The sequence below is a fragment of the Argopecten irradians genome, chromosome 10 (genome assembly GCF_041381155.1).
Source record: "Argopecten irradians isolate NY chromosome 10, Ai_NY, whole genome shotgun sequence".
Taxonomy (NCBI): Eukaryota; Metazoa; Mollusca; class Bivalvia; order Pectinida; family Pectinidae; genus Argopecten; species Argopecten irradians.
Genome location: NC_091143.1, coordinates 30241330 through 30266195, shown reverse-complemented (window position 1 = coordinate 30266195; position 24866 = coordinate 30241330). Strand labels below are relative to the sequence as shown.

General features: G+C 32.6%; 1 protein-coding gene across 4 annotated transcripts in view; it reads left to right on the top strand.

Annotated features, from left to right (window-relative positions):
• The window catches only part of LOC138333623 (peptidyl-glycine alpha-amidating monooxygenase B-like), a 34876-nt gene extending 10313 nt beyond the window's left edge, over window positions 1-24563 (top strand). For 3 of the 4 annotated variants that reach the window (XM_069282105.1, XM_069282103.1, XM_069282104.1), the window contains exons 3-23: window positions 702-756; window positions 2233-2326; window positions 3036-3118; window positions 4346-4423; window positions 4803-4854; window positions 6167-6234; window positions 6767-6850; window positions 7119-7198; window positions 7470-7520; window positions 7701-7753; window positions 8125-8387; window positions 9745-9913; window positions 10266-10376; window positions 11295-11367; window positions 11621-11760; window positions 12165-12247; window positions 12534-12731; window positions 13132-13247; window positions 13764-13908; window positions 14453-14650; window positions 18875-24563. In XM_069282105.1, the coding sequence (XP_069138206.1) occupies window positions 702-756; window positions 2233-2326; window positions 3036-3118; window positions 4346-4423; window positions 4803-4854; window positions 6167-6234; window positions 6767-6850; window positions 7119-7198; window positions 7470-7520; window positions 7701-7753; window positions 8125-8387; window positions 9745-9913; window positions 10266-10376; window positions 11295-11367; window positions 11621-11760; window positions 12165-12247; window positions 12534-12731; window positions 13132-13247; window positions 13764-13908; window positions 14453-14650; window positions 18875-19047 (2367 nt within the window). In that variant the 3' untranslated portion in view covers window positions 19048-24563. Of the gene's footprint in view, window positions 1-701; window positions 757-2232; window positions 2327-3035; window positions 3119-4345; window positions 4424-4802; window positions 4855-6166; window positions 6235-6766; window positions 6851-7118; window positions 7199-7469; window positions 7521-7700; window positions 7754-8124; window positions 8388-9744; window positions 9914-10265; window positions 10377-11294; window positions 11368-11620; window positions 11761-12164; window positions 12248-12533; window positions 12732-13131; window positions 13248-13763; window positions 13909-14452; window positions 14651-16171; window positions 16219-18874 lie in introns of all 4 variants that reach the window. The other variant, XM_069282107.1, reaches the window with a different exon arrangement.
• The last annotated feature ends 303 nt before the right edge of the window (window positions 24564-24866 follow it).

Sequence of the window (24866 nt, the reverse complement as noted above, 5' to 3'; positions counted from 1 at the left end):
TTGTCTCCCCTTTGTTTGAATTTGCCACACAATAACAGTAAAATTTTCTGACAATCGATATATATCATTGCATGTAAATCACAGGAGAAAAGCTTAAGTGTCCCTGGATTTTAATTGGACATAATTACATGTAACAACTCTTTATCAAGTAATCTAAAAAAAAGAGCTGAATAACTGGATAGGAAATGTGGCACATGTACAGTAATTAAATGTTTCTACATTTTACTCAAAAATACTTATAATTCCTGTGATATGATATTGAGACCACTGTTTAAAGCTGCCTCTCAGATTTATTTTGAAATAAGTTAACTACCATATATACCACCAAATCCTTGTATGCATCTTTAAATAATCAAGGACAGCAATATAATTGGGACATTGAAAAGGTGTCCTTTATAGACAGGTGTCCTTTATAGACAGGTGTCATTTACTGACAGATGTTCATTATAGAGAGGTGTCCTTTATAGACAGGTGTCTTTTATAGACAGATGTTCTTTATTCAATGGAATGATGTCTCTTTCATTTATACATATAGAAAGGTGTCTTTATATAGATGTATCCTTTTTAAAGATTTGACTGTATACATATAGTGTATACCTGTAGCTAATTATAAGATCTGATTGTAATTAATTAGATTGCAATACAGTTTGCTTGCTTCATACATTTATTCGTTTTAATTTTCGATTTTGTTTTTGTTTAAGGATGACCAGTACTTATGTACAAGTTATAGAATGCCAGTCAACGAGTCCTATATTGGTAAGCTTTCTTCTGTCAGCTTGATTTTACCTATAATTATATATAATTACTTACAATCTCAATCTGTATTAAATGTTACGCGTCAAAGAAGTACGATATAAATATTCTGGTACACAGTATCCTTAATTACAAACTTATGTCTGTAGAATATGAATTACTTCAAAAAAAATTATTGATCGTGATCAAGGAAGTATAAAATTAATAAGTAAGTCAAACTGTCTAGACAAAATATATAAAAGATTCAAATTTTCAAGGCAGGCTGCCTCTTTATCAACAAATGCACACACATGAAACAAATATGTTCGCATGATATAGAATAATCAATAGAAAACACAAGATGACACGAAGAATTTTTTATATATATATATATATATAAATGGAAAACAAACAATTTGTTTTGTTAATATATTCAATTTCTATATCCTGTGCCTGCATGCTGTGTCATTTAATGTGATGTCATAATCAGTGGATCAAAGCTAGAGATGTCGGCCATAAAAAATATTTATATGCTTATGTATGTCTGTGTTTTGAATTCATAAACATAGAGCCTTAATGCAACACGTGCATGACAAAATGGCATGAATCAGAATGACAAGCTCCCTATATAAAGTGGTACATTTTATGTAACAATAAATATACTGTATTTATTGAATCATGAACGTTTTTGGTGTTAGGGAGTGCTCTGTATATATACGTATACATGTACCTAAACTATATGACACCAAAATAACCCTATGCCTCTATCATGAACATGACCCATGGCATCGGCTGTTGGAGACTTCCTGTTGACATTACCTTCAACCTAAACATTGGTATAACAGTTTCAGCAGATTTGTATCACATACAAAAATATGTACCAACATATTTTGTTTCCAGCTGAGTACTTGTTAATTAGGAAAGTTAGCCTGGTGTGTGTGTGTGGGGGGGGGGGGGGGGCAGTAAATATGAGTGCCCTGTATTGGAGTGTCCATCCATGCACAATTTGGTTTCTGGAGATTTCCTATTTCAGAGCATTAGAAAACTTTAACTTTGAATCAATTATAAATAGTTACCCTGGTATATGAAAAGAATCAATTAAATATATTCAATATAAACTTACTTTTCTTTGGTAAGAAATGTTAACAGTATAATATTTTCTTTTACTCCAACATCCAATAAAGTATATATAATTAGATATCTATGAGCTCTATATATTCAAGAACCAGTGTGTGCCAGACTGTACTGTGCTATCCAAATTACCTACAAGTCAGAATGGGGTATCATTAATGACCAATTGAGTAATAAATAAATGAATAATTTTGATTAACACTTACAGATGGCCTATATAAAACCAGTTGTAAAAAATGCTTCAAAGACAATTCAAGTAATGTTAATACTCAAATTCTGAAATTTTCATCACATGATCCACTCGCTTTAAAAATGCTTAATTACCAGCCATTTATTCAACAACCTATAATTCTCTTTGGTTTTCTACAGTGCAATTTGAACCTCTTGCCAATGCCAACACAGCTCACCACATCTTACTCTTTGGATGCTCAGAGCCTTACAATACAGAGGAAGAAGGGGCCTGGTAAGTATAGTATAAGTTATGAAAAAATATAATATCGTTCTCAGAATGGGTTCAAACCCATGATACATTATAGAAATTATTATACTGTGTGCTATGTAGCTGGTCATTTTCACAGGGATGATGATTGTCGCAATTTTGTGGCACATTTTTATGGTCTCAAATTTTTATCCAGGAAATATTGAGATATGCATATCTATACCTTTATACCCAGATTGTGTAAATTTAAAAAACAACAACATTAAAATAAAATTTCCTCCATTTTCAAAATCACAAAAATTTGACCTGATAAAAAAATAGCTACCTATGTATATGCTAATTAGATGGCACCACTTGTAAAATCGTATTCATTAATATATAAATACTGCATGTAATTGATTTATTGGGTATTATTTTAGATATCGTTCATATATAATGATATTGATATGTGACTAAAGTGTATTAGATTGGTTAGAGCTAATCATTACAAATAGCCCCTATATTATTACTGTATTATTAGTAAACTGTAGATTGTTTTACGGTATGAAAGATTTGTCAGGCCGGTCAGTAAGTGCCCCGGAGGGTGTCTAGTTTATAGACAACAATAATCAGCTGTCAAGGATACTACCTTACCATAGATAATAACAAATTACTATCAGGGTCAGAACAGTTATAGAGGTAATAACCCTAATTCCTCGGCTATGATGAGTTAACACCTGTGATTCGTTTGTAGGAGCTGCCGTATGATCTGTCGCGGAGAGGAACAGATTCTGTTTGCCTGGGCCCGGAATGCCCCGGAGCTGGTCCTACCAAAAGGTCAGTTATTGTGTAATAAACGCTGTCGGTCAGATGTCATCATAGGTCAAATATGCATGATATGAATCACATACAGAGTTTATTTTTATGTGAACATGTATTTGTGTTTTGTGTATACATCAGATATCTATAAAATGTACATTCATCTCTTTCATTTACTATAAAAAAGTACAAAATGCAGTTAGGATAAAAAAAAAAAAATTCTTTGCATTGACATTTCAGTTACCAAAATATTCAGTGGTATAATTTTCAGTAACTTTTTAAAGTTGTATGGTCTATAACTTTCGCTCTTTTTGTCATAGTGAAAACTGTTTAAGTGTTATACATATTTTTCACCGTCTGCCTGAGTTTTAAACTTTCTAATTTTACCACTTTTTATAAAGTTGCAGCACTGGAAGTATCTTTAATTATAAAAGTAAAAAATCTTTTTAACGTGTACACATGAAAAATAGGCTCGAAAAATGCCGAATCATTCCGAACTCTTCAGAACATTGTCGCGACAATCTCAAAGTAAAACGAGAGTTGTGAAACCAAGAGAAAACATCAACAATTTTTCATAAACAAAACATGTAGTCGACCTCATCAGACTCTATCTACAAAGAAAATAATGCTCGCACATTACTATATTTGATACACACAATATTTTACGGTAATGTGTAAATTGGATGTTTCAAATACTCTATCTGTGGACATATACCAGCATGATTTGCTCATATAAGCCAGAAGCAAAACGTAAACAAACACATGTGCGCTTACGCTAGTTATCTGGCTCACCACGTGCAGGTCGTGTTGAACGTCAGTCACGTGATACTATTCGGAATCCGAAGTCACTGAACATGGCGGTAATTGAAGGCGCTTTATTCAAAACCAGGAATATATGATTCCTAGATTTCGGCTCTCTTATAGGCCGACATATGCTTTTGGGGAGCTAAATCATCAAGTTACATTTCAATGTTTAAATATCAAATGTTTAAGTTACATATCGTTACAGTGAAATTAGCAGCAATACAACTTTAAAATTGCATATAAAACAAAGAGAAGGATTTTCTTTATCAGCTGCTGTAAGAATGTGTTTTAACAATCTTGAAGCATTTCATGATCAAAGTGCATAATATTTATATAATATATATACTGATTACCTGGTGTATCCATGATCATACCAATATTATATATTTCCTCATCGTCACTATTACTGAAAATTATCATGTGTCTGTTTCTATTTTGCAGATGTTGGTTTTAAAGTGGGAGGGCCATCTAAAGTCAAGTACATTGTTGTACAGATACACTACGCCAAAGCCTTGCCTTGTAAGTTTGTGTCTTTGTTGCCACTATCACAACATTTTGTAAGCCTCAAGTTATATGTTAAATCAGTTTCTACTCATCTATGTGTATTATAAGTATATTGTGTTGGATTTAAAATTGATGATAGCTCATTTCATTTCAATTGAATATAAAAATTTTATTCACCATAAACTGTAATTTTAAATCCAATTACCATTAAAAGTATAGATTTAAATTATTTTCAAGTTTACGTTCTGTTTTATGTTTACATTGTACCAGTAAATGTGAACAAAAATCCTAGGCTTTTTATACTGTGTAACTTTTCTCTATAATGACACAATATAACTTTTTAAAAATTGTTTATGTTTTTGTATCCAATTCAATTCTTTTGTGTTTATTTCAGCTTTTAAACCAACCGATCAGTCTGGAATCCGACTTTACATGACGCAAAAACGGTTTGTATTACTTAGTAGATGTCTCTATTTCATATGCAATGCAGCATAATACTAATATTGGAACTTTGTTCGTCAAATACAGTAACTCGAATATCATTTGGAGTTATTTCCCTTTAATCATTTTGGTTAATGTTTAACTTGAGACCTAAAGTTTGTTTAATATTGAGGGAAAATAAGAGAAACAATAATATACTACTTCATTATTACTGATAATTCATAGATGTTTAAACCTAAGGGGAAAGAACTTGGTCATTACAATTGTATATGAAAATCTGCAGTACAGTGTTGCTTGAGATATTCGCTGAATCGCTGTGATCGGATCGATGTAAGCTAGTTCTAGCTTGTGAAGATCCATCGTGGTAATTTAATTACTGGTTACAGTTTCAACTGTCACTTCACTTCCGGTTGCGCATAGCATTAAAAACACGAACTGTACAGCCTATTTACACAAGTACTGGTAGCATTTATATATTTTGACTTGCATGGTTCCATGCCAAACGTAATTTAATTGTCATTCTCCTCAATCTTAAGAACATATTCACAGTTCTCATTCACTATAAAAATTTTGTAGTTTGAGACGGCTTTCAGTCGCCCCTGTAGTTCATATATACAACATTACACATAGTTCGTGCTTGGTTTAAATAATGTCACTTAACACATTAAAAGGGGAGGCAGTAATCCCCAGTTTATTCATGCTGAATTAATTGTTACAGAGCTACATGATGTCTAAAGAATTTTGAATTTTCCCAATTTTTTTTTTTGAAAAATCATATACCGGGTATAACCATTCCAATGACTGACATATAAATAAATCTTGTGAAAAAAATAATCAATCTGATACTAAACACAGTCGTAACAGGTACCGTATGATGAATTTATACAAAGGCAGTTAACATTGAATGCTTATGACACTAATTAAATGCTTCAAAGTCCACTGTATGCTACATTGTACTTCATGGTAACAATAAGTAAAAATGTATTATGAACAAAGATATCAAATTGAAATATTTCTTTTGTTCAAGTGAATATGTCAGAGTCTGTGAATAGTATAAAGCATATCATTTATGAAAAATCCTCAGAAATGGAGAGGTAGTACTAGTTATAGTTGTTATACAGCTTTAACTAAAATGTCCCTTTTACTCTTTTCACCCCTGAAACATTAGTTTAAACTCATCCAACGTTGAGCTTAAAGAGTCCAAAAATCTGTCATCAAGGGTGAATTAGTAACTATCACCAGAATATCAGAGATTTGTATCCTTTTATGTTATTGGCTACTCTGCTGTTAAAGTTGGCTATTTATTGAATTATACAGACAACGTTACGAGGCTGGAATATTTCTACTGCTGGCTTACTCTCTCACCATACCTCCCAATACGCCAAGTAGGTATTGCATGCGTTTCAACAATTTTGTTACATCTTTATAGAATCAGGAACATATTTGGATGTATTTTTGGTGGCAAATGAATTTCGTAATTTCTGTTTCAAAACAAGTATTGCAGCGATTTATTTTCGCAGAATGAAGTTAAGGGAAAGGTAATCATATGTTTGTGGAGATAATACTTTCATGAATTTACTTTCAATTGATTACAAAATTCTTGAAAGATAATCGTGTGTGAAAGAAAGTTGGTTTGCAGTATGACCATGTTTCATCTAAACTTTGTGAATGATACTCAAGAGATTTAATATATCTAAACATTTCTAACAATGGATATTACTTATGTTCGTTGTATTTATGCGAGTGTATATTATCATAACTTACAATTTATTCATTATTACTAAACAACAATTTTTTTTCAATGAATGTATTATAATTTTCTATGTGTAACAAGAATGATGCATTTGAAAACTCTTGCCAAGTTACTTGTCTAGATCTGATGTAATTTATTTACTTGACTTTCAATCTGAATTTTAGAAACAAGTGCAGACATCTCCTGCAGTTTTACCGCCTCAGGGAACATTTATCCATTCGGATTCCGAGCTCATGCTCACAGTCTAGGTATCAACATTTTATCATATTTAGTTTGTAAAAGTTCATATCTAGTTATCTATATATAATATATTTCAATAAACAGTTAATTTTTAACTATCAATATTCAACAGATGTTATGAAATATCAAGAACCAACCAACTGATCTTTATTTTCATTGAATATTGAAACTGAAAGATATTCAAATTTGTGTTTAATTTATTTTGAATTTGTATAAATATCATAATTGACATTATAAGGAAAAAATTAAAAGTCATAATGTTTTCATGTTTTATAGGACGAGTCATATCCGGTTACCATGTCAACAAGTCAAACAGTTACCACATGATTGGCAAGGGAAATCCACAATGGCCGCAGGTAAGGGGAGATAACTCACATCATGCGGTAATAAAGCTCAAGAAATCAGTATCTTAATCATTGAATTTCTGATAATATTTTGAAGGTACATTTGTATTATAATATTGTGTGGATTTACTTATTAGTTGGAGATACTTAAAATCAAACAAAAACATATGTCTCTTTGTGTAAATGACTATTAAAATCAGATTAGGTAAATTTTCAATACAACAAAAGATGAAATCTTGAAACAAAATATAGCTGACACAATGTATTTGAATTTATGTTTCAGTCTTTTTACCCAGTGTCGGAGCAGGTGGTGGTTAAACCAGGAGATAAGTTGGTAAGTCTTGTTTTACTATTGATTTATAATCTTAATTATTTGTAATTGTCTAGAAAAGTCAGAGATGTAGAAGATGAGGAAGTTACTAGAGTATTTAACCTGGACTATCTTAATTCTTGTCAAAGAGTTATGTCCCCTTATAAAATGCCATTCTAAACTGAAGTACTTGTTTGGTTCCAGGTCGGGCGATGCACATACAACTCTACAGGTCGACAAAGAAGCACCATGATTGGGTAAGTTCATAGACATGTAGAACTGTACAAATCAACAAGTCATTAGGAGTTTCCTATTGTGTTTTAGGGGTGTAAGAACAAACTTAATCAAGTGTTTCATTATTGTGTCCTGTTAAGTGTTGAAATAGTAACAAATAAGTATTTTGAATTGAGATAACATTATAGTTACTAAATTAAATTTAAATGTGATATGCATACCTGACGTATACCACCTGTCTCCATAAAAGTGTCTGAAGGTAGTTACCAAGTGATTTTTAACTGTTGTTATTAGATGATGAATGGATATTTTTCAAAGTATATTTATTTATATAAATTTACATGTCCTTGTATCAATGAGGTTATAACTAGATTTATATAACTTTGATTGACAGGCCCACAGCTGCTGATGAGATGTGTAACTTTTACATCATGTACTATAAGGAAGTAGGCACACAGATACCGTTTCCACAGTGTGTCGGTAACAATGTACCAAGTCTTATCGCAAACCTCCCGCCCGGCTCGGACGAACCACTCCCTTATAATGCCACACTGGAAGCAGCAGCTCACGGCCATGGAAGCCACATGCAAGGTCACGAAGACCCTGACCCTACCATCACGGACGTTGTAGACACACCAACAGACAGTGGGAAGCCAGGTAATTTAAACAACATGCTCTACAACGATTATTTACCGTCACGATTTAAACAAAATGTCTACCCAAGGGAGTATGTTCCTGATTACCGATTGGAAGACTATTATACTGATGTAGAGACTCAGAGGGGCAGGAAACATCAGCGTCCAAGTTTTGATTATTACGGTGAAGCTATCAGTAGACTGCCGTATATGGGCACATCAGATGACATGGCTTCACCCAATATGCAAATGAAAAACCGTAATAGAAATAAAGTGTTTGACAGTCTAAGTCGACATTATGGTGAAACAAGTCGCAATGCTTTGGATGACGGTAGATTCCTTGAAATTCGGCCAGAATCTCAAGGACAAAATTTTCATGATCCTCGTAAAAAAATCGGGAAATCCGACTTTGCTGAAGGTCAGGGTATGCAAACAATGCCTGCCCCGGTGAAGAAGGTCAAGGTCGGGGGCAGTAAGTACAGAGGCATGGCTGTTACCCATAATCCATTGTTGTGGTTATTGTCAGTCTCCCGAAATAGCTTCTTAACAATTCGATTTTCTAATTTTGAAAGCTGATTTATGACATGTACACAATGTGTCGTTAAGCTTGAATCCATATTTGGTGTTTGAATGACCTTATGCTTGGCATGAAAATTAATATGAATTAAGGAAAATGAATGCAGCTTGATATTTGCTTTCAGACGAAACGGCCATATTTCATCACTGTTTTTGTGCTTTAAAGAAGCTAAACCCATCAGTTGTTGTTTGTATTTTACATCAGATTTTGTTTTTGTCAGTGTATCCGCCTATTGCCTCTTTTGTTGTCCCTTTTTGAGTTGTCATTATTCCATCAACGGTCTATTTAATAGGGTACTAGGTAACAATGTTAGTAAGAAAAGTCCTACTTATTGAAAAGTAAATTTGAACCTAAAAAAGACAAATGTAGGATAATACATTTTGTATTACTGATGTAGCCCAATATTTATTGTGTCCCTGTATATATATATATCATTGGTGTACTTGTATTGTAAAATATATACTACAGGTATATAAAAATGTTTAGCAATTATTGCTCAAAGAGAATAATCTTTAGTAGTTTTAGAATCCATAAAAATGATATCTACTACCTTGATAAATGAAATATTTTTTATGTGAAATTTTATCCAAAAAAATATAGCTTAAATTTCAACGTGAATAATTTATAGAATTACATTCCAAAGATATGAACATGAATTTGAGAAAAATGTAATTTTTTGTAGAAGTAATTCATTATTAAGCTTTGATGAGAAAAAAACATTTTTAAAAACTGAATTTCAGCATCTTTAGTGTAAATTTTATATATTTACGTCTAAGTACGCTTTATCATGATTATTCCACAGGACTCCAGCACTATGTAAATTTCCAGTCCGATTTTATGTCTGACAATTCTCAGACGAGCTCTTCTGTTAACGGCCTCGACTACCCCATCGGACAGGTTGGAGGTGTTGCTACAGACAATAAAGGAGGTGTTTACGTATTTCACCGTGGTAACCGTGTTTGGGATGGCAGGTAATACATTATGTATAAACATACAGTTTGTGAAGCATTTCAATGATTTTAAAGTAAATAATAATTTAAATATTTTATTGAAACTTGATTTCCATTTTATTGTTAATTATTGTTTTTTGACTAAAATGAAACCTAGATATATTTCATTGTAATGACGTATACCTAAGATGTCATCATGAACAGTGCCATCCTTTGAACTGGAAGAATTCAAATCTATCTTTAGGGGTGATTGAGTTATTATCAGTAACTAATAACAGATTTATTTTACCTGATATGATTATCAGAAATTTATAAGTAAATTCCTTTTTATCAATATTTCAAATGACTAACATTTTATTTTATTTTATTTCAGATCCTTTAACTTTAATAATGTTTTCCAACAACAAAACAGTCCTATCGAACAGGAAACGATCATCACTTATGATAAAAATAGCAACATCTTACGAAAATTTGGTAAAAATATGTAAGTATATTATACAGCTGTGTAAGAATATCATATCATATAGTCATTTGCATCTTAAATAAAATCCATAAATGCAAGCACCAAAAAAATTGTACTTTGATGGCTCATATTCAGTTAAAAGTCAGCTTATTATATGTTTCAGATCATTATGTGTAGTACTCTACTAAATTATACTGGTGACACATTGATTAACGGGAGACAACTAACTTAAATGTTTAAGATACCTCACTAGCTAAGTCTATAGGTTAGACAATGTATTGATGTACCACTATGAGTTCAAATATCATTAATGTAATATGACTGAAGGCAGGGCCTTAAAGGGCGCAGCCAGATGTTTTAATACGAATCATGCATGGCATGGGAAGAGCGAAGCTCTACTTGTTTATTTTTTTTCTATTTCATGTAGAAGACATAATTTAGAAATAAAAGGACGCACTTTAAACTATAAAAGTATATTATGACGTAGTAATTGTCAATGCGAATCCTATGATTTTGCGCCATTTGTTTACGGTATGTGACGTCATGATTCCTTGTGCTCATCTTCGCCTTGGTGGATATTTTGACTGCATTCATAGCTTTTTATTTTCAAAGTGTTATTATTATTATTTAAAAAATAATAAAAAAATGTTTAATTACTCCTGTTATGCATTTGCATTAGATAAATATATATTTACTGGGGAGAGCAGTACCGGAGCAACGCACAACCTCCCCATATGTATGAAAAAATGGCGGCTGCAAACTGAAGCTGTCAGTGTGAAGGATTGAATTTTGAAGATTGTGTTTTTTCTTATATTTTCGTGTATCTGTTACCTTAGAAGTGCTTCGCATTTCATGCCCTTTCATGCCCTTCCGGCACGATATTACTACTTTGTTATACTTTGATTATACCCAGTATTGATATGACTGTATGTTTTCCAGGTTTTACATGCCCCACGGTATAACAGTGGACCAGAACTACAATATCTGGGTCACAGATGTAGGTCTGCATCAGGTAGGTCTCAGGGCTTTAATTTTATCACTCTCAGTACCTCGCATCTTTTCTCCATGCAAATGTTTTATTTCAAAAATACACAGTCCTAAAATAAAATCCAGAATTATAAGTATAAACTTGTATACACTTGGGTAATATAAAAGAAACACTTACCGGGTAAGTTAATGGAACTATCAAGAATCAATAAATATATGCATGTAGAAATTTAAAATGTGAGAAAATTGTATTCAAGGGACATAACTCTTGTTTGTAGGTGATGAGGTTCCCACCAGGTAGTGACACGCCAGATTTAACCTTAGGGGTCAAGTTCCAGCCAGGCAATGATAACACACATTTCTGTAAACCTGCAGACGTCGCCGTTCTGTCAACTGGAGAATTTTTTGTAGCTGATGGGTAAGTCTCCTATCTGAAGTTCAATCTACTGAATATATCATGTTTAACTTTATATAGTCAAATTATTTTGATAGGAAATTTAAATCTAAACCTTCGTATCAACAACACAAATTGTATATGATACATCGTGTTTTAGTAGATAGATGATATCTCAGAAACACAGCGACAAAAGAAGCCTCATACTCCAGTTATATAGATGTATATCTGGCTAAACAAATAGAAACTTTTCCAATATTGATATAATTCTGAGGTGAATGTGAAAAAAATATTTGATTCTTGTCAAAATTATATTAATTTCTTTTCTGTCATTTGGTGAAAAGCGAAATTATGAAAATGTATAACTATTTCAAAATAACACTGTATGTAATATCAATGATTAACACAACCACTGATTTTCTTTGTAGATATTGTAACTCCAGAATTATGAAGTTTTCGAGTGACGGAACACTTTTAAAAACATTTGGCAATAACTTGATGACACCACAAGGTAAAGTTACATCATCATACATCTCCCTTTTCCTGTATCTTTAAATATCTACTTACATAGTAATACTTTTAACATGTACCAGAATCAGACACTGTTGATAATGAAATCCTTTACATGTAACAGGTTCATATTTCAGGATTTTATCATCAAATAATCCAAATTAATGTAAAATATCGATGAGCAATTGAATATGATAGTTTGTCTTGATCATGTGAAATGTCTTCAATTTCTTTAAAAAATGATTATGCTGTATTATTAGACTTAAGTTAAACATTCTTATCGACAGCTGACGGTTATCCTCCTGAGGGAAGCTTTGATATCCCACACAGTCTAACCATCGCAGAGGATAAGGGGCTTTTGTGTGTAGCTGACAGGGAGAATGGAAGGATTCAGTGCTTTGATTTCAATGGAAACTTTCAAAAACAAATTCATCCGCCAGAGTTTGGACCAAGGCTGTTTGCTATTGAGTACTGTCCTTTACATGGTTAGTATCATATTCATCAATTATGGACCTTTTTTGAGGTACATATGGTGTTGTAAGCTTCAGTCATTATTTTTTATTCTTCCATGGGTGTTATATAAGATAATTGTTTCTTTCACAAATGTATAAGTTCATCAGCATGTTAATTACAAGAAAAACAGTGGCCATAGACCACCACCCTGACCCAACTTTGGGCTTATGAATTTCACCACTACAATATTAACCTGGGTGTGACATTGCAAAAGGAATATTGACTTTATGTTTCTAAAAATTCAAACACCGAGTCGATATGCTGTATATCAATTTACAAACCCACATGACCATGTATTATCCAATGATAACAGTGGAAAATCAGAGCATACCTTATATGTATTTAATCTAAATCCTTTGTTTCACTGTACAGATGGTTTGCTGTTTGCGGTCAATGGTCCACCTCTTGACAACAGCCAGACAACGGTCCAAGGCTTCATCATCGACATCAACACTGGCAAGCTGTCCGAATCCTGGAACACACAAGATGTAGGTGTATTCTACTGTAGACAGTGGATTCGCGATTAACCAGACTCTGATAGTCCGGAAAACTCACAATCTGAACTAAATTATCAGGGAACAGGTTTTAGTATTGACTAAGTAAATGGAATCTGGTAGTCTGGAAAATTTGCAATCCGGACGGTTTGGGCTTGTGACACAAATGTTAAGATTACATGTATTGAGGGTCCACTGTATGTAGTACTAAGAATTGAGTTTATTTAGTTTAGCATCCTATTCACAGTTAAGGTCTTAACATGTAAGGTTCAGGAACGGAATAAAGTCTGAGTAAAACCATCAACCTACGACTGTCTCTCATAGGTTTTGAACATGCAACCCAGAGATGGAGGGCTAGTGGTAATACGCTGTGACATCTTAATTATATAGCTTCTATTCAGGTACTTCAAGCTTTTATTGATAAAGGTTCCTCTGATAAAGTGACGGATGCAGTTTTCGAGAATATTTTAAATCTATTTGAAACTATAATATTTGTTTTGCAATTTACAGGGTCTCAGGAATCCCCATGATGTGGCTGTCGATCCTAATAATCTGCGAGTGTACGTCGGCGAGCTGAATCCTTCTAAAGTGTGGAGGTTTGACATGATGGGAGACAGTGGTTCTATCGTAACGGACAAACCGCTAACTACTCCAGGTAAAATTCTTCTACAGACATTAAACCTAGACCATTAGAATTAGGATTACTAATTAATATAACTTTATTAATAACTCAATATTAGTATCTAAAAAATGAAGTTGGGGTTGTCCCCCTTTAGCTATAAAATTTTAAAAATAACCCTAATTGATGCAGAATGTATATAATATGTTAAAAAACTATATTGGAAAGGACTTAAATATGCATAGTCTAATGTCCAATCCATTTGATGTGGATTATATTAATAAAATCTTGTTAAAATTGACAAAAACAAAAGCAAATATCTGTTGAATTATTTATACATGCATTTAATTAAACAAAATTATATGCAGTAACCTTTACATAAAGTATGTACATGTATTATTAAACAGTAGTTGTGTTGAACATGTTATAAAATATGTGTATTTTTTTTCATTTAGCCGTTATTACTTCATTTATTTTAGAATAAACATGAAGGTTGACTGAAAAATTAAGAAAAACTGAGTATTTATAAATGACATTTTATTCAGCGATTTTATTTTTTCCATTTCTGATCAAACTATAGGCCCAGGAAATACAGGAACAACTTCAGCAAACACACCAGTGAGTAGCAGCACGACTGATACATCAGAACCAGAGGTTGCCAAGGGAACACTTCAAAAGGATGACACAGTGTTACCAGCTGTCATCATAGGCGTTCTTCTCGTCATTCCTGTTGTCATCATCGTCGTCGTTGTTATTGTCGTCCGGGTCTACAAAAATGGTAAAATAATTTAATCACTCTGTGTTTAACAGTTGTTTTTGCACTGAAATCACTTTTCTAACGGTTACACTCACAAAAGGTCAATCTTACGTCCACATTGTCAAAATGCTAAATATACTAAAATGGACAAGATTGCTGCTTGCGTGATTGTGAAGAGTTACCCCTGAAATTCTAAAGTGGACTATTCCAGCCTTTGTACTAGAAAGAATTTAAATGTGTCTTCAGGGGTGAGTGGGTTAATAACGAAACTAGCCAGAGCATTTTCCCGTCACACACATCACTTGAATATTTTATTTGAGCAAATTTAGTTTAGTTACATTAGTTTTATTTGTCTGAAGTTCAGGAATACATTTTTTAGACTGCGTACATTACTTTTTGGTACGCGTATACAAGAATGATCTTATTTATTGCAAGTAAAAATGTTCAAAAGTTATCTTATTGAAAAAAAATGTGAAAACTTTTGACTGTTATTAAAATGGGTTTTAAAGGGAAAGATTGAAATATTAAATGTGTTTATTCATAAGATGTGTGGCTCATAATAATCCAGTTGATATTTGACCTTTGCTTGACCCTGATCTTTACCTGCTTTTTAGATAGGTATGTGTGACTGTATTATCACTTTCTCTGTTTAAGTTGTGTGACTCTGTCTAGATATCTATAATCTGTAACCAGAATATATTCAGTGGATCCACGATAATCTGAACACCCATTAATCGCCAAAAATAAGTGATCTGTACGGCTAAGGCCAGGAAACACAATGTTCAGATTATCGAGGGACCGCTGTAACACCTATATTGTAAACTGTACTCATTGCTTTCTGCTTGGTGAGCAGTGGTTTCACTGTGAATTTCTCTGTAATTCTGTTGTATATTGTATATCTATACATGTAGCTCTCACAAAATGTCCGTCACTGTTTCCAATGACCTATTTCTAATAGTCTGAAATTCAGAAATACTACATATACATTCCATCATTGCATATTACCGAGTTATCTGCTTTTGAGAGTAAATAACTCTATAATACTCAATGTAAATACAATTACAAAATAAGCCCTTTCTCAGCCATATAGTGCTTTTTACAAGCTCTAATATTGTACTTAAATAATAATTAAAATCAAAGCTTAAATTATTGTTCTATGCTGTGAATCCAATATTTGGCCAAAGTTCATGTGTTTGGATTTTAAAGGGCTACAAATATCACAATCCTCAAAAACAGACAATTGTATTACAGACAATAATTATGAAATGATTCGGAGAGTTAAATATTTTTATATCACCACCAAATTACAGTTAATACTGGCTGTGATTTATACTACACTATCGTTATAAGTGTTCAGAACTGAAAAAAAATCTTCAATAGGCCTTTATGGCTTTTACTTTGGTGTGGCTTAAAATGTGGAAAGAAAAATACAAAAAGATCAAACCTTGGAAACAGTGAGGATATTTGTTTACACCAGTGTAGTCTAGTGATTTGTTTGTGTGTAACTAATGTCTATGCTTGCTCCTGCTTACCCTAACACAGGTCAGAAGACACGGAGACACAATGTAAATCCTGCAGACTGTATCGAGGTATACCCAACACAAAATTTTTAAGTGGGCTGAAGTGAAAATATCTGGGAAAAAAATTGTGGTGGTGTGAATATGGAAAGGGATTGTACTAACATATTTTATTTTTACCTGAATGTAGAACACTTAACTGCAAAATAAATCCATGTAAACTCATTTACCCCGTTATTTCACAATGGACTGTTCTATTCTTTGATTTGGAAAAGTCTAAATGTGTTTTCAGGGATGAATGTGTTAAACATCAATCTTTGATTTGAACTAGGATTATCTCCCCTGAATATTAATTCAGTTATTTTCAGATTTTCTCATGTCTATAAATTCTACAAAATTTAAATAATACCACAAGTTATTTACACATTTTTATCAAAAATAATAATTTTCAAAATTAATAGATAACACACAAGTCATCCAAGACATTTGCTGAAGTATGTATGATGTATTCATACAGAATTGATTTAGAAGTTATGATAAACAAGTTTGATATTTGCAAATATTCAGTATTCAGTCTCTTTGTATCAATAAAACCTAACAGAAATCTGATCATACTAGAATAATGATCGCGTATATGTACTTGACAAAGTGTGAAAATAATGACAGAAGCCATATATATGTTAGTGTTTTATTTTTTTGTAATTATATTATAAGACTCTTTTTATAAGTGGATATGAAGGATAGGGATATTCTACCCAAGGGTCACAAAAATGTAGTAAACCAGAGGCTTGCACATTTTGTGATCCCGAGGGTAGAATATCCCTATCCTTCATACCCACTTATGAAAGAGTATTTTCCTTTCATACCTCAACGTTTAATTGCAATTTAACAACTATAATATCACGCTATTTTGAAATAAATTCCAAGAAATCCATGACTGTAAGTCAATTTTCCATACAAGAAAAATTACACGATACTGTCAACACAAATTCGGTTGTTTGCATCATTTATAATAAAACCAGTCATATTTGTGAAAAAAAATGTTAAAAAATTTTGCCGAGGAAATAGAGATTTTGTTGACGCCGTGATGTCACGAGGCTTTATTGCATGGGTAGCCATGAAATACAGCCTCAGGCGGCGTGATTACACGTGTAGGTATGAAAGAATATACAGTATAACATCTACTAACATTTTATTTGACTTTTTGATGAATTGGCAGCAGTGATTTACGTAGGATAATTCCATGCTGTAAATTTTCATTGAATATTTTGATTGGTTGATGGGTTGACAGGAGTGAATTTGATTGGTTTATAATGACATACTGACAGTTTTGAGTGGGATATTTGATTGGTTGATTGATAAAGGGATGCAGTTTGATTGGACAGTTATACTGATACTTTGTGGATAATTTGTATGTAGTTGAGTAAACAAAAATGAACTAATTTCAGTAAAGGACTAAGTATGGTTTGTGCCCTTTTTTGGTCCCCAAATCCATTAATTTTTCAAACAAGTTATTTAGTGTGTAGAGGGATTGGACTGGGTCGATCATCAGTGACCAGGTAGCTCAGTCGGCTAGTATTCCAAGGGTCCCGGGTTCGAATCCCGGTCTGGCCACTACATTTTCTCCTCTCCTGTTACAAAATTGGCGCCAAACTAAATAACCCACGGTGTTGGTGTTTAGAAGGGTCTCGTATGTATTCAAGGGCGAAGGCTTCGATCAAGAAAGGAGGGAGGACTGTAGCAGGATTGGACTGGGTCAATCATCAGTGACCAGGTAGCCCAGTCGGCTAGTATTTGGAGGGTCCCGGGTTCGAATCCCATTCTGGCCGCTACATTTTCTCCTCTCCTGTTACAAGTGATTCAAATAACAAGTACTTCCCTGATAAAAATTGTACGATAGTTGTGTATCATTGGAGTTGCTATGGTTACCATCCAAAATAATGATTCATTATGTAAATATGAAAACTTTATCAATTATTGGCCTTTTTTTCATCCAGAAATCATACATGTACATGTAGAGCGATTTTTGAACAAATTTATATTTCTAATAAAGATGTATCTGAAGTCCCTACATATTCTCAGTAAATGTTCAGCTTATTCAAAATTGTGTCAAATTGTTTTTACAATAAATAGGCTAAAAATGATCATTTTTTTACATTCACTTTTAAATAATTGATGCATAATTTGGATGGTTATCATATGGCAGCTACAACTGCAAAATTAGAAAACTAGTTACCATTATAATTAAATCAGGGATGTACTAAATACTTCAGACACAAAATCCTTAGTTGAGGAATTGATGGATTTGGATGGACAAAGAGGGCTCAAATAATACATAGCCCTTTGCATGATTTAAACTAAAACTTAACGATAGCTGTTCGACATGGTTGGATAAGATGATATGTGGGTTGAACAACTGTTAGAGAGTTGTACAATTGAAGGTCACTTTAAATGTTTCAAACCATATTATTGCAAAATAATAACTAAAATCATTTCAAAATAACTTGATAATTAGAGTGTTACAATACACACTTTTATTTCTATCTTTTATCTAAAATTCTGGGAAATGTTTTTATCATTGGGTATGGATGTTCATCTGATTCTCTCCATTTAAGCATGAAGATTGGAAAAAGCAAATGAATTCTACCTTGAATGGAAACTGAAACACAAATTATACAATAAGTATCATATTTTATTTTTTAACCATAAATATGTATTTTTTATCCAGGCAAACACGATTGTTGCGGACGACATCGATCATACTCCAGCAAAAAGTTTAACCTTGGTAACTTCCTCAGCCCACACAGAGGATTTGACCGACTGAGTACGGACGAGAGTGATCATGAAATTGACCTCAGTGACTCAGACCAAGAGGAGTACAGTATTACCCAGAAGGCATGATCACAAGGTGGTTGCCATAGCAACCCATGCATTAATTTCTATATGTCAGGGGAAGTAACTCTGATGAAATTGTTGCAACAAATTTCTCCCATTGTATTTGTTTGGATGAATAAGAAACTTATTGTTAATTGTCTAAGTATGTGTCCCTGTTAATTAATTACAAACTTTTGGAAATGCAATGAACTGTTACTTTCATTCTGAAGAAAAAGGTATTAAGCAAGTTGCATAGCTTAATTTTGCTTAAACTTCAGAGTTCACTTTTTTCAGGGAGGAAAAATTGTATTGATTTTCAAAATCAACAAAAATGAGACAGAGTGACACAAGCAAATATAATATAAGCATAATATGTTTAGGAGGAACTGAAAAATAACAAAATATTATTTTGAAAATGAAATAATTTCTCCTGGAAATCCAATGCTAGAATATGAAGTCAAGTGAAATACTTTTTAAAACAGGGAAATGCATACTGATATATTTGTTGTTATTGCTAAAATCAATTTTATTGAAATGTTTTATTTATTTATTTGTATATATGATAGTAATATATGCCTTTCAGAGTTATTATTGTTGTATTTTAGAATGTATTTGTGTTCATGAGTTAATACGGTTATTTGATCAAGAACATATACCTATATAAAGTTATTGTTTGAAATATCATGCCAACTTTTTGTAGTTGAGAAGCATGTCAACTTTGTTGTCTTTAGGATGTGTAATGGTTACAAATCTATTGGTTTAGCCAAAACGAAGCATTATATATTAGATTTATGTCTACATATATCGAAAAATCATTCCTATTTTTAGGCATTTTGGTTTTGAATGTTATTTATACAACATGTTAGATATATTCGAAAGTCACAGTGCTTTTATTGACTATGCCGCATAGTAGAGGCAAAAAACAAATTTCATAATGTTACCATGGTAACCGTATCACAATAGTAACCAATAATGTCACATAAATGTGATACTATGGTTTCAAACTCACAAACAATTTGAAGTGTTACCATGGTAACAGTATCAGTAACTAACTGTTACCAAGGAAACAGTATCAGTAACTAACTGTGTCACAATTCCATGGTAACATGGTAACAAGCTGCCATGGTATCAAACAAAGAAGTATGTTCCCATAGTAACAGACACATGTAGGATCACAAAGCTATGGTAACTAACTGTGTCACAATTCCATGGTAACAAGCTGCCATGGTATCAAACAAAGAAGTGTTACCATAGTAACAGATACATGTAGGATTACAAAGCCATGGTAACTAACTATGTCACAATTCATAGTTCCAGTATACACTGCCATGGTAACAGTTCCAAAATGCTATTATAACTATTAAACTGCCGTGTTTCCATGGTAACCAGCAAATTGACTATGATACCATGGTAACAGTATCACAATATTATAGTGACCATCTATTTGTAATTTACCAGGTGTTGTTAGGTATATAGTGTACATATACCCTATAAATCATATTGAGATCTATTTTTGTGTGAAAGTGTGAGAACGTGAGAATCCAAACCTGATCTGTCTGTGCCTCCTTGTAATCTCACGAACTACGGCACTATCATGTCAGGAACAGGGGCCATAACTCTAGTATACAATAAAGTCCTCTGTTTTTGACCGATCTGGTGACCTGACAAATTTGATGTAGTATTGAAATTGTCTTTCATCTTGTAAATTCATTCCATGTCAAGTGTTGACCTATATATATATGTTGTACAGTTCATGAGCATCATATGTATGACATGACATGTATTATCTATATCGATGTTAGTTGCTGGTTTGTTAAGTTGTATTATTTTACACTTTGTTTTTATTCTGCTGGTCAATTTTCTTTTTGTGATGTTATATTTGGTCAGTAAACATAAGATTCTTCTTTGCTCAAAACGATAATTTAAATTTTGAGAAAATCTTAAAGGGCCAATTTAAAAAAAATACCGCGGTATCGATGGCTATCAACTTGTTAACAATTTTAAAAATGTAAAGATATGTTACGAATCACAAAATTTAGAATCATCTGCTTTTAAAAATTTTCAATGTTAAGCATACCATGAATCAGAAATCTTAGAATCTAAGAACTATTTTTGAAACATTTTATTTTTTCAGATTTTCAATTTTTATCTTTGTTTGTGTCAAAACTCTCCTGTGTAATTAATTGATTTTAAACTGATGCTAAATCTTGTAAACACATATATACATATTTGTATATTTGGATCTTATGTAAAAAAAATTTTATCATTTTTTTGCTCAAATCTAAATCTAAATATCTTAATATCATATTTGACAGAATTTATTAATCACAATTGTTCTAGATTAACTTGTTGAATATTTTTCTTATGACTGCATAAGTTTTATATACCATTTGTTTAAGTATCAAATTATAATATTTTTAACTTAATATACATCTTATATCAATATATTTTCCACTGTTGTTAACAAATCAGTTTCCTTCAGTATTTTTTATTCCATGTTTTTACTAGATTTATCATTATTTGCGTTTTCTTTTTTTTCTGCTCGAAAAATCATAATACAACTGTAGATTGTTATTATTACATTTAAATCTATATAAGAAAAACTTTCTGTTCCACTAAAGTCACAATTATTGATAATTCTACATTATATCTTACTTTTTTAACAGTACACAAAAAATGATAGTATTACCTATTCTTAGCTTAATTGTAGAATGACAAAAACATTTCTGAAATAGATACACTTTAACATAGCATCATTAATTAGTCCTCTTTGATAATGACATGTAAATATGTTATCGTATGTATCTTGTAATTAAGGAAACCAATTTTTAGCCCACCATCATCAGATGGTGGGCTATTCAAATCGCCTTTCGTCCGTGGTCCGTCGTCCGTCCGTCCGTCCGTCCGTCCGTCCGTTAACAATTCTTGTTACCACTAATTCTCAGAAAGTGCTGAAGGGATCTTTCTCAAATTTCATATGTAGGTTCCCCTAGGACTCTAGTTGTGCATATTGCATTTTGGGACCGATCGGTCAACAAGATGGCCGACAGGCGGCCATCTTGGATTTTGATAGTTAAAATTTGTTACCGCTATTTCTCAAAAAGTGCTGAAGGGATCTTTCTCAAATTTTATGTACAGGTTTCCCTAGGACTCTAGTTGTGCATATTGCATTTTGGGACTGATCGGTCAACAAGATGGCCGACAGGCAGCCATCTTGGATTTTGATAGTTAAAGTTTGTTACCGCTATTTCTCAAAAAGTACTGCAGGGATCTTTCTCAAATTTCATATATAGGTTCCCCTAGGGCCCTAGTTGTGCATATTGCATTTTGGGACCGATCGGTCAACAAGATGGCCGAAAGGCGGCCATCTTGGATTTTGATAGTTAAAGTTTGTTACCGCTATTTCTCAGAAAGTACTGAAGGTATCTTTCTCAAATTTCATATGTAGGTTCCCCTAGGACCCTTGTTGTGCATATTGCATTTTGGGACCGATCGGTCAACAAGATGGCCGACAGGTGGCCATCTTGGATTTTGATAGTTAAAGTTTGTTACCGCTATTTCTCAAAAAGTGCTGAAGGGATTTTTCTCAAATTTCATATACAGGTTCCCCTAGGACCCTAAATGTGCATATTACATTTTGGGACCGATCGGTGAACAAGATGGCCGACAGGTGGCCATCTTGGATTTTGACAGTTAAAGTTTGTTACCGCTATTACTCAAAAAGTACCAAGGGATCTTTCTCAAATTTCATATATAGGTTTCCCTAGGGCCCTAGTTGTGCATATTGCATTTTGGAACCGATCGGTCAACAAGATGGCTTGGATTTTGATAGTTAAAGTTTGTTACCGCTATTTCTCAAAAAGTACTGAAGGTATCGTTTACAAATTTCATATGAAGGTTCCCCAAGGACCCTAGTTGTGCATATTGTTAATTGGGACCGATCGGTAAACAAGATGGCCGACCGACGGCCATATTGGATTTTGATTGTTAAAGTTTGTTACGGCTATTTCTCAGAAAGTACTGAAGGGATCTTTCTCAAATTTTATGTGTAGGTTCCCCTTGTACCCTAGTTGTGCATAGTACCTTTTAGGACTGATGCATAATGCCTTTCGGGACTGATCGGTAAACAAGATGGCCAACCGGGTGCCATCTTAGATTTCATTGTTGAAGTTTGTTACCACTATTTCTTAGAAAGTACTATAGCGATCTGTCTCAAATTTTATATGTCATGTGTTTGAAAAAGTTTGAAAAGCAGGGAAAAGATCCCTCTTTCCATTGTCAGACATAGATCTTTCTTTGGTGGGCGCCAAGATCCCTCTGGGATCTCTTGTTGTACATATATCATGTACGGTAACTACAGATTTGTTTTCTTAATAAGTCTCAATTAGTATCTTGTAACTTATGAATTCGAACTATGTTTATATATCAAAGTCCTCTGTTTTTCAACCAATTGAAATTATCTTTACTTAAAGACTCTGTTTTCTATCTAGGTACAAGGAAATTTTTCTAAATTAAAAGTCATATCTTCTGTCACTAAAAAATCAAACTTTGAGACCAATATTTGTTTCTAAATCAAATCCTTGTATATACATCTTGTAACTTAAGTCCTATGTATCTTTTCTAATAAAATCAAATAGTGATTTCTGGTAGCTTAGATGAACATTTTTTTGTAGATCAAATTTTTTTACTTTTTGTAATTTAGAAAAGCAATTTTTGTTTTTTCAATCAAAGTCAATTTTTGTTTCTTAAATCATGTACTTTAGCCAAGGAAGCATTGATACGTTTCTACGTCTACGTCCTGTTTCTTGTAACAAAGGAATGTTTCCAATTTGCTAAATCAAATTCCTGTATCTTGTAATTTGAGTATAAAAAGCTTCTTCATTTTGAAATCAATATCTGAGGATCAAAAAGAGACCAACTTAGTTGAGCACTAATTTCAGGTTAACTGATTCATCCCTGAAAATTCATAATGAACTGCTCCTGTCTTTTAAATAGGAGGGTCTAAACATGTCTTCAGGGGTGATGATTTCATATCTCTTTCTCTACAAGTTTGAGTTATTTAGTTGAACTTACTGTTTTTTTACCATACTGAAATATTTCATGTATTTTTATTTGGCAAACATTTATGAGTTGGTGCAAAAAGTGCTAAATTGCAGTAAATGTAAAAAGATATATTTATTCTCATCATCATGATAATCTTGTCATCACTCATTAACTAAAAAAAAATAAACTTATGATTTTTGTCGCAATCAATCTGAACATTTTCTTTAAGCTCATCTACTGTAACTCTAAAAATTAAGGTTTTTTTTTTGTTGTTGTTATTTTATGCCATTTATTTTTGTACTGCCAACTTCAAAGTTCAACTTCTTACTTTATTCACCATATTACCTTCTGTTTGTATCATATTTTTGTGATGAACAAATATTTCTATATTTTTCCACTGATACTATAAAATAAGATATTTTAAAATACATTTTCCCTTTGTATGGACTACTTCAGGTTATCTCCCTTCACTAAGAATTTGATATCAGAAACGCTTTTGATATCAGAAACGCTTTTGAAAAAATATTCTGGTTTTTTTTTTTAAGGGAAGAATTTGGAATTGAAAAATTAACAGTTTAAATACAGTCCAAATTAGTTTTTGGAGCTTGACAATGCTAAGGCAGTTTTATTCAAAATAAATTATAACCGTTCAAATGACAAAAGCTTTGTTATTTTCAGTATTTTTATAAGTATTCCTAAAGTCTGGATTTAATTCATTGTAACCAGACTGGACTGTATTACAAAAGTGTTTGAATGATACCACGCTGTGACTCATTGTCTGTATCTGAGCTAGACTGTACTTA